This window comes from Macrobrachium rosenbergii, chromosome 55, assembly GCF_040412425.1.
Source record: "Macrobrachium rosenbergii isolate ZJJX-2024 chromosome 55, ASM4041242v1, whole genome shotgun sequence".
NCBI classification, from domain to species: Eukaryota; Metazoa; Arthropoda; class Malacostraca; order Decapoda; family Palaemonidae; genus Macrobrachium; species Macrobrachium rosenbergii.
This window is the reverse complement of record NC_089795.1, coordinates 14,320,122-14,332,214: the sequence shown is the minus strand read 5'-3', so window position 1 is coordinate 14,332,214 and position 12,093 is coordinate 14,320,122. Positions and strand designations below refer to the sequence as shown.

At 34.3% G+C, this 12,093-nt stretch overlaps 1 protein-coding gene across 1 annotated transcript in view; it reads right to left on the bottom strand.

The window, feature by feature from the left end:
* The window catches only part of LOC136835115 (uncharacterized), a 183,532-nt gene that overhangs the window by 111,981 nt on the left and 59,458 nt on the right, over positions 1-12,093 (bottom strand). The window contains 1 exon segment of the mRNA XM_067098281.1: positions 3,698-3,840. Coding sequence (XP_066954382.1) covers positions 3,698-3,840 — 143 coding nt within the window.

Below are 12,093 nucleotides of genomic sequence, written 5' to 3'. Positions count from 1 at the left end.
CTTTTGGTGCTAAGAGAAATGATGAGGTCATCAATAAGCAATCTGATACATTTTTGACGTCCACATATGATTTTCTTTCGTGAATTCTGGTGTAATAAAACTCAAATTTCCCTGAAGCTCCGGTCGTTTATGCAAAATGCACATCAGAATGAAGGTATCACATGCTATTCAGACCTGTTTCTGTAAACGACCGCAGTGGCACAAACGCTTGTGAAAAGCAAATCGACAGCAGATGTCACTCAAGGGTATTTATTGGCTGAGCGCCACTTCCTTCATACCTCACGGAATCTCGGCTAATTTTCGTTTCACGAAGATATTTAAAAAGAGAACTTCAATTCTGGGTCATTGACTAGAAGTGGCCTTTCTAAATAGAGTAATTAAAAAGATTTACTTCTGCTATGTTGTCTAGAAGTGACTTTTCTCATGTTTGAAGACTTATACGGAAGATAAAAAGACACAAGGCAATAAGGAGAAAATGTTATGGAGGCTTTATTATTATTATTATTATTATTATTATTATTATTATTATTATTATTATTATTATTATTATTATTTCGTTCAACTAAAGTACCGCGTCATATTTAATGGTACTCAAATGGTTTGCCTGAAGTTATTGTTCAAAACGAGAGGTGATAAAGTTAAAGAAGCCGGAGAGCTAGGTGGGAAGAGACCAAACGGCCGAGAAGAAAAGTGAACGGCAGAAAGCGCTGCAGACGGGGCCGAAGGGACGCTGCTAAGAATCAAGGCAGACTCTCAGTGGCAGCCCTGTCGGAAGGTAGATTACTGACAGACAGACAGACAGACAGACAGTCTCACACAGACGGTAAAATAAAAAAAGGTTTCTAGAAGAGTCAGAGTAGAAAAACGTTTCTTCAAGGAAGTGTCAGTTGTTATTAATGACTAAATTAATTCGTTTGCTCGGTCGTTCCACTTTTGTAAACTGACTGAATACACCAAAAGCTCTTGAAATAAACCCATTGATCACTGTGTCTGCATAAATAAAAGAGAGCCATCACCATATGTTACTCCCTCTCTCCCCTTTCCGGTTTGTTTTAGTATATATTTCCGTTTTGATCTGATGCCAACGACAGGGATGCCGGTCTGTTATACCGCCTTCTTAACATCAGCTGACTATGATCAACACCCAACATCAAAACACAAGTTATATTTAGCCTAATGTGCGCCAGTTGTCTATCGAAAAGAAGTCTCCACTAAGAAAAACGTACAAATTGCACATACACAAATATGCATATATATATATATATATATATATATATATATATATATATATATATATATATATATATATATATATATATATATATATATATATATATATATATATATATATATACTATGTATATATATGTATGTATATATGTATATATATATATATATATATATATATATATATATATATATATATATATATATATATATATATATATATATATATACATACATATATTTATGTATGAGATGGATAGACAGTAACGTAACTAGAAATTTGTGAGAGATTAAGTTCCTGGCGTCAACCAGTTGCACTCTTATCCAGGAAGCCTCGGGTTATAAGCACATAAATTAACAGAAGACGCCAAGGCGGAAAACTTTTCTCCTGCTCGGAAGCCAGAGCCACGCATGCGCCTACCTGCTGTCAGCTTCAAGCACACATTTATAGAAAGCTCCTCACACGTCAGTATAGCTGGCAGCGTGAATCACGTTTTCAGATGATAACTATGATCGTTAAGGCAGCTTTGAAGCCTCGTGCGTTTTGAACCCACTTCCAAGATGATAGGAGTTACAAGTAGGCAGCATAACCGATCATACATTGGTAAAAGTTTTTTTCCTGGATACGAGTTCACACGAATTGAGGGTCGATACCTATTCTCTCGTTTGATTGAAGGCTGCGTTTATATTCTAGAGCGGGAGAGAGCTCCATGTAAAAGCATGCTTCAAGCCGCGAGCCGATAGGCACATATGTGATACTGATTTTCAAGCGTGCTTGTAGCTCAGGAATCCTGGATACGAGTATATATTATTCTTTTTTAATTTGATCGTGTACGGTATTTTATATAGCTTTTCATTATTTCATGTATTTTTCCTATAATAATTGAATAATTCCTGTCTGGAAATCATTTGATTTTGAAAATATTGCTCATTAGGTGTTTAGGTCTGAAATGATGTTGATTTTTAAAAGGAATAGAAACGATATTTCAAGATTTGATAATAATAATAATAATAATAATAATAATAATAATAATAATAATAATAATAATAATAATAATAAAATAACATTATGAGACGAAAAAGCCATTCTCGTAAATTTCATGACTTACTCTGATGGAACTCTTTAGAGGTTTCTATATTATCATTATTATTATTATTATTCAACCCGGGAGCATATTCATGAGGAAGAAGCCATAAAGGTCATTAACTTCATAAGAGGATGTCCCAAGGTACAGAGTAACCATATGTGAGCAAAGGAAAAAGAGAGCAAGGAGAAACTGAGTAATATGTAGAAAAACAATAAATGAGTAGATGCAGGCGAACTGAGACCTGATATACCTATCTACACAAATAAAAGGCCAGTGAATTTCTAGCAGCGCTACAGCCTCTCATGAGTTTAGGGAGTCAACTTCCGGAGCACCACAGGAAGACTTCCCGAGTTCTGCAGCAGCGGGGATGCAAGACCTTTGGTACTGATCAGTGTGACCTCCTGTCACCTCAGCAGCAGCGGATCGAAGCAGGTGCTCTGCACGACGATTTCGCCGGCAATTCCGAACTCTAGCATAATAATGACAATAACTGTAGATGGAAGCCTGATCCCCGTGAACTAGAACTTCAATCAAAGCATGCACACTCAACTGGAAAGCAAACTGTTGAGTGCAACTCTCTTTAGCCTAGGATGCGCTGCTGCGGGGTAGGGATCTTTGATTCCCTACTGTCGTCCTAGTGTCCTGAAAGTTTTACACTCTTTCTAGAAACTGGATATTAGCCAAATCCGAAAAGCATAAGAACATAATCCTTACAGGTTCTCACAGATTGGGAATTAATAATGATTACAGTGATGGTGATGATGTTGATTATGGTAATTCATTCTATTATCATTGTTACCCTTATTTCCATGGCTGCGCTTTTATCAATTTTCATTATGCCAATCACTAAAACATTGGAATGTAAGTAGTATACGCCCTTTTTTGCATGAAATATGTTTAATTGCTATATAGGTAAAAAACAATGCCCTTCAAAAAAGTCAGCCTCCACTAACAGCAAACTTCTATGAGCAAAACTCTCCATCAACCAGGAACAGTCATTCGTTTGAATCCAAATGAAATCTGACAAGTTAAGAGCAGACAAAAAATACAGTCATTGACACTTATCTCCCAAAAGTGACATTGCTAACTCTCCAGTACGGCAACGGCTTTGTTGCTATATAGTAGTCAGGAGGGCCGTCTTCGATAAAATTTTCCTGAAAATCCACGTTGCCCATTTTGCGTAATCCTGCTAACGAACAGAAACCAAAGCATACAAACCAACAAATAAAATAAACTAAAAACACAACCTTCTAGGCTCCAGGCTTAGGTAGATATAGGTCACCTCACAAGGAATGACTGAAGGGTTGGCAGGTTCAAGAACTATGATTATGCCTTATCACTAAGCGACGTTTCTGTGTCTCTTCTTCTTCTTGGGTACTGACCTTCCCCCACGCTGACCTGTGTCCTTTCTTTTCCTTGTCGTGAGAGCGCGCTCTCTCGTCCCTCTCCAAAGTTGCTACTCGGCGGTCGTCCTCAGAACTTGAATGCCGCCTGCACGGAGACTCTGGCGGCTCCAGAAACTGATCTGAAATGAGAAGCAAAAATAATTCAGGATACATTGACAGAACAAATCAAAGACTACTGAGAGTCAGTATGTATAATGTATAACAAAGATCTTCCTTAGCAAAACTCTCACCCTGGTCTCCAGCATCTACTAGCACAGAGTCATCCAAGATTCTTACAAGTTTTGAAGACTGTAAACTTTTGAAATGCTATGACATTTAATCAAAATACTTTTAATGCGCCGAAAGATTTTTTCGTCTACTTTTTGAATTTGGAGAATGTCTCAAACAACGGCTAATTTGGGGTCAATACACAGAAGACTTCAGTTAAAATATTTCTTAAAAAGTACCTTATTTCTGAGAAGTACAAACTTTTCACGTTGAATTTAAAACGAGATTAATAATTAGTCTTGTTTCAGACAAGAGGAACACTCACTGCAAGCACAGACACTCAAAGATACTTAAAATGATTAAATATACTCAAAACTGTTCTGTCCAGTACAACTACGACTACAGATAAACTGGATTTGCAGAGATCTTCCTGAATTAATGGAATTGGACAAATTACGACAGTTCTACACTCCATAACTAGTTACTTAATTTAAAAGTTTAGTATTTTATTAATCTTGTACTTTAAGTAAAAGACAAAGGAACAAGAAAAGAAAGATGAAAATGAAAAGCAAAAGTATGATGGAAGCACAAATCCAAGAAAAAACACTAAACAATAATAAAAAATTAAGCTAATAATGACCGATAACTTTAAATAAACCAAAGGATATAAAAGATAAAAAGCAAAAAAAAAAAAGTAAAAAATGCGCCGAAGTTTCTTCGGCGCAATCGAGTTTTCTTTACGGCCGCTACAGCGTATAATCAAGGCCACCGAAAATAGATCTATCTTTCGGTGGTCTCGGTACAATGCTGTATTAGCCGCTGCCCATGAAACTTTAACCACGACTCGGTGGTGGCCTATACTATATAGTTGCAAGACGCACCATTATGCCTAACTTTAACCTTAAATCAAACAAAAACTACTGCAGCTAGAGGGCTCCAATTTGGTATTTTTGATGATTGGAGGATGGATGAACAACATACCATTTTGCAGCCCTCTAGCCTCAGTAGTTTTTAAGATCTGAGGGCGGACAGAAAAAGTGCGGACGGACAGACAAAGCCGGCACATAAAACTAAAAAACTGAAATTGCCTAAGACCTTTCTTGTTGGTTTGACAAACTAGATCAGTCTCCTATATCTTGAAACATTTTTACATCTATATTTGCAAATGGCTGTAAATTCTGAGGTTCCGGTTACTTGACCTCGAAACAAGGTCAGACAGGCATATTTTCCCATTTATTCATGAACAAGGGTCACTCCTCGAATCGTTATAGAAATAAAAGGGGTATGTCCAGAAGCCTGGACAACTTTTCCGAAACACGAAAACTCCAATGTTTCGGGATTGAAAATTATTTTCAAGGCTAAAGAAGCTCAAAATGTGACAAAAAAATTGAGTCCTAACATCAAGACAAGGTCAAATTTAGAGACACGTAGGTTAAGACATTGTGCAATGAAATATCCAGTGAAACAGCTCTACTCAGACAATGCGCTGAAAATATGGGTGAGGAAATCGGGCTAAGACACGCAGCATGGATGTGTGGTAATATATTTAGACTAGGAAATTGAACGTGATGCCAGAATGGAGATATGGAATATAAACATAAAGGAGCGGAGCGGAAGGTCTATTCATCAGGGAGGCCTAATGAAGTTTGCAAAGAAAACTTCTTTGGGGTTATTTTAAGTGGGATAGAAGCAGCGGAATGATTAAAGGTCATAGAATGTTTAATAAACAACGAATCTGAAAGCCAAAAGAATGTTTATTTGGCGACTGAGCAAGATTCTCGAAGGTCTTGTACAGAATTAAGTTTACACGTAAACAATGGGTCCCGCAGCAGTTTTTGTTACTAGTTGAAGAGTTAATGCGACCTAGCATATGGAATGGGCATCTCTTGCTTTTTTCTTTTTACGTTTTATATCAGTGTTTAACTCTTGCGTTTCATATCTTAGCCTAAAGACCTCAGAATTGTAGTATATAACTTGCATGAGTTTAAATGTCTTGATTTCTTTATATTTTAGTTCTTTAGTGTTTGTTTAACGTCATTTTAATAACTGACACGTTTTCAATCTTCTGCAGCCTTGAAAATGGGAATTAGTCTCGAAATTTTGAAATCTGGATATTAATGAGATGAATTTTTAAGTTTGAGCAGTGTTATGGGTAATGCCTTTTCATATATATATATATATTTAATATATATATATATATATATATATATATATATATATATATATATATATATAATCATATAATATATATAAATGTCATTTATATATATAAATTCACGCTACTTCACGGAATATCCCCGATGGGGAATGATCACCGAAGGAATTTTTAAGTGATAAATGGATCGGACCCGGCGGTACCGATCCGTTTATCACTTAAACAATTCCCCATCTGGGATATTCCCGAAGTAGCGTGAATTGGATATTAAACGACATTTGTAGCTTCATGATATATATATATATATATATATATATATATATATATAATATATATATAATATACAATCAATCACGCACACACACATAAATAAATATGTATAACGTCTATCACGAGATTAAGAACATGATGTAATATACTATTTACATCACATAATGAGGAAAATAAAACAACAGATTGCAAGATCTTTTGTCTTTAAAGCATTTTCAAGGAAAATACACAAAATGGAGCAAAATATCAAAAAGAAGGCCCAGTTTTTGAAACAGAAACAAAGCTCAACGGGCTGTATAACCTTTTTAATGCATAGAAAGGTCATCACATTTGGATTAAACCTTCACCTTTGGAACAGCTGTCTGGGATCAACTCTGGTGCTTGTATAAAACAGGGAGAGGCAAAGGAAATGAATCCGGATTACTGACAATCGTTAGTTTCTTTTTATATCCCCAGCGAACATCTTGTGCAGAATAAGGTCAAGAGTGTGATGACCTGTTCATAAATTAATATTATTTTACCTAGTTTGTTGGATTAATGCAGGTTCAAGAATATCCTTGGGTCTGTAATAATGCAACTAACATGATAGTATTTTATGTCCAAGTATAACAAACACGTGATGTTTGAAAGAAGCTAAAAAAAACTAACGATTGTCACTAACCCTTGTTAATGTCCTTCGCCTCACCTCTTTGTATCCAAGTACTTGAGTTGATTCTGGACAGCTGTTCCTTACTCAAAGATTTAATCCAAATATTATAACGTTGTCTGGATAAGAATAGTTATATAGCCCATTATGTTTCACTGTTGTTTGTAAACCTGAGTACATTGTCGTCTTTTGTTTCACTGTATGTGATATGTTTGAAATGATCTTAAAGTAAAGGCAAAAGATCTTGCACTCTGCTGTGTCATCTTTTTCATGATATATTTCTATTTATCTATTATATATATATATATATATATAAATATATATATATATATATATATATATATATATATATATATATATATATATATATATATATGTATATATATATACAGTATATATATATATATATATATATATATATATATATAGTATATATATATATATATACATATATATATATATATATATATATATATATATATATATATATATATATATATATATATATATATATATATATATATATATGAAATATAAAAGGCCCATGAAATACTGTTTGAACGTTGCAACCATATATTTCGAGCACTTCCTTCTGTGCCCCTGTTCACTGGTAAAATATGGACAGATGACAGATACAAGGGTATATATACAAAACATATATAGGTGTGGCATTAAGTCTTGTTGGTATGCAGGTGATCATTGATCCACGAAGGACGGAAATTAGATAAAACTCTAAAACTCTAAAACTATTCGATCTCTGTGTAACTAACAGCGTGTTTTCTTTCAATGGTAATTTTTAACAAACAAAAATTTGGCTGTAGCATGGGCAGTTCCCTATCCCCCCTTCTAGCAAACCTGTACATGGAGTATTTCGAAACAGAAATTTTGTTGCCTGTCAAACCCCGTAATATGATCTGGCTTAGATACGTAGATAATATTTTTACTTTCTGGGACAATAGCTGGGGAGACTTCAGTGAATTTTTTAATAGACTAAATTCGCTAGTTCCGACCATAAAATTCAAAACAAAATGGGTAAAAGACGGAAAATTGCCGTTCCTAGATGTACTAATCTTAAGAGAACAGAACAGATATGCTTTCACAGTATATAGGAAACCCACTTTCGCTGTTCCTTACATTCATTTCCTTAGCTACCACGATGTCTCTGTAAAGATCATGGTAGGGTGCAACCTATTCCTTTGGGGACTTAGAATATGTTCAAATGGATACCTAGGTAAAGAATTCAACACGATCCGCCAACACCTAATGCAACTGCTCTATCCTGAACACATTGTCGGGAAGGCTATCAATAAAGCAAATAAAATATACTACAGAGGTCAAACTCACAACAGACAAATAGATTTTAACGACAAAATGTACGATGAAAACATCCAAAAAGCTACAGAACATCTCAGGTCTAATAATTCTTTTATTTTCCATTATCCCAAATTCATTGCGAGCTCGCTCATTATCGTTTAATTAAATAAAAAAGGGGAAGAAGCAGGAGCTTACAAGATTCCGTGCAGCAATTGCAATGAGATTTACGTGGGGGAGACGGGCAGGTTCATCTCGCATAGAATAACAGAGCACAAAAGATCAGTGCGATGCTTCAGAGAGTCCAGGAATTTTCCTACATATTTGGGACAAAGGCCATACCATAAACTAGAGTGGGGCAGAGCTGGTTTTCAAAAGTAGTTGTCCGTACAAAAGGAAGATGCTGGAATCTGCTATCATCAATCAAACCAACAATATAAACCTATCAGGAGGACATTGGAAATCGGGAAGCATCGGCAGGTTAATCCTCAGGCCACTTCTTAAGAAGGTGTTTCAGAAAATACGACCACCAGATGCATCGCCAGACGGGAGCTAAGGAAGCCAAAAATCACGAGGGAATACCTTAATTTTCATTCTTCGTCGGTCAATGGCCACCTGCATGCCAAAGAGACTTACTGCCACATCTACATATGTTTTGTATATATATCCATATTTTACCGGTGAACAGGGGCACAGAAGGAAGTGCTCGAAATATATGGTTGCAACGTTCAAACTGTTTTATGGGCCTTTTTTATCTTCATATTATACTGTCATATTACAGTTAAAGACATTCATATATGTACACACACACACACACACATATATATATATATATATATATATATATATATATATATATATATATTAATATATATATATATATATATATATATATATATATATATATATATATATATATATATATATGTATATATATATATATATGTACACACACACACACATATATATATATATATATATATATATATATATATATATATATATATATATATATATATATATATGTATATATATATACACACACACACACACATATATATATATATATATATATATATATATATATATATATATATATATATATATATGTGTGTGTGTGTGTGTGTGTGTAAACTATGTATATATACATATATATATATATATATGTATGTATATATATATATATATATATATATATATATATATATATATATATATATATATATATATATATATATATATATATATATATATATATATATATATATATATCTGAAGGAAAATGCAGTCCTATATCGGTGAAGTAAATATTCTGAATGTTTGTTAAACAGGAAGACAGGAAGAAGGGCTAAACTGTTTAAGCAGAAGGGGATGGTGTAAGTCTAAGGAACTATTGAGGACATAAGGCTGGCAATTACGAGGCTGAAGAGTGACAAGGTACCAGAGTATCTGATAGGACTACATTTGAAGTGGGCTGGATTTGAAAGCGTGATTGATCAACTGACCATGGGGTGTAAGGTATATTAGGATTAGATGAATAATTGTTCCTTGTAAAAAGGAAAGATCATCGAGGAAACTAAGAATTATGGGGGTCTAATGTTACTCAATATACCAGGGAAGTAGTAAGGTAAGATTTTCATTGAGGAGGCAAGGCAGTTCACACACACACACACACACTATATATATATATATATATATATATATATATATATATATATATATATATATATATATATATATATATATATATATATATATATATATATATATATATATATATATATATATATATATATATATATAGTGTGCGTATGTTTGTGTGTGAGTAGGTAAGCAAACAAATTAGTAGCGGATGTTTTAGCGGTGGTTAATTATGTGTATATTTTTGATATAATATGAATTAATTAAATTGTACATATATTGTATATTATTTATACAAACCCTGATTTATATAATACTTTATTATTGGTGGTCCTGTTAACAACTTAAGACTACTACCTACATTTACCCTGTGGGCAACAGAATGATAGAAAACTGAAGGTAATACAAAAAGTGTGTATTTGTATATATATATGCCCCACTTGTATAAACAAGATCCTTTCATTTCAAAAGAAATAATAAGGATATTAAGAATACAATTAGCGTGGCCGACAGCAAAAAGATTGACTATTCTCTTTCAAGAAATAATTATGGTGGAAGGTCAGCTGCAGGTCGAAAAACAACATCTATAAATAACACAAATACATGCTGGCGCCGTATTATGAACCCTACTTCACCTCCAGAGTCATTTGACCGTCAGGATGACTTTTTGCACCGATCAATTGTATATATAAATTTGCATATACATACGTATACAGTTATATATATACATACATACTGTATATATGTATGTATATGCACATTATATATATACATATATATATATATATATATATATATACATATACATATACATATACATATACAGGGTGTTTCGAAATTAGAGCACCCCCTGCACAGCATAAACTAAAATTGATATTGACAAAAACAAAAGTAATTCAGAACAGATATTTATCTAAGTTTCTCTCTGAGTATTTAATATTTTGTGTGGCCTCCATCTGCCTGTACCACAGCCTGCATTCTTGAGGGATATGATTTCAGCAAATCGCAAAAAAGCTGAGACTCAAACTCCATTTCCCTGAGCACTTTGGTCACCTCTCTTCGCAGGTCGTCGAGGCTTAGTATACCATCATAGTTCACTGTGCACGCTTCAGCACGATCCTTTACGATACTACACATTAAGGTCACTGGAGCTAGCTGGAAATTCACTTGACGAGAAGAAATCGATACCACTGTTTCGAAGCAGCTCCTGTGTCTGAAGAGCCTTGAAACATGGTGACTTATCATGCAAAAATGTGACTTCTTCAACAGATAACACATTTTCAGGATCTTTGAGGAAAGGAAATACTCCACCAGTAAGCACAGTTTCTCTGAAGTATTCGCCATTCCATGACTGTCCTTTTTCTTTGAATATCCACATTAACCGTTTGGCTGTGAAACAGAAAAATTCCCAAACATTCAGCCCAAATAATGTCATTTTTATGATTTGGCTTCCAGACTGTGTAAATGAAGAATTCATCTGATGTGGCAACATGGAGAAAGTCGGCTTCATCTCAATCTTTAAGAAATGAACCACAAAACCATGCACGGTCTTCTCTCTGTTGCTGAGTGATATTGGGCTTGCTGGCAACATGAAATGGCTTGATACCAGATTTTTCAACTCACGATAACTTCTCTTCTTTCCCATTTTGTTTGTAGTACAAGCGCCAATTTACGTAAAGACTTTCTTGGTCTACCCACTGCCTCAGCTATGATGTCTTTTGACTCCTGAGAAAGGACTTCAGGCCTTCCAAGATTCTCACTCTTTTCGCGATGACAGCCATATGGATTTTTGTTCTAGTTTCTTTTACCAAAGGATTCATCTCTTTTAATGTATTTAGCTATCCAGGAACGTGAAATGAAGGATGCGCCAGCATCCCTGGCCTCTCTGAAGGTTATATCCCAGATTCGATCAATCCATCTGATTTCCCCCGAGTCGTTAGCCATGGCTGTATCTAACTCTGTTACTCAGTCTGAAAATACAAGAAATGTAAAATGAAAAATAGCTTAATAGAAACTTAAAATAATGTATTTGGAGATAGGCTATAGCAGAAAACTTCATAACTTACCATTTGTTCTGTGGAGGGGGTGCTCTAATTTCGAAACACCCGGTATATATATATACATATACTGTATATATATGAG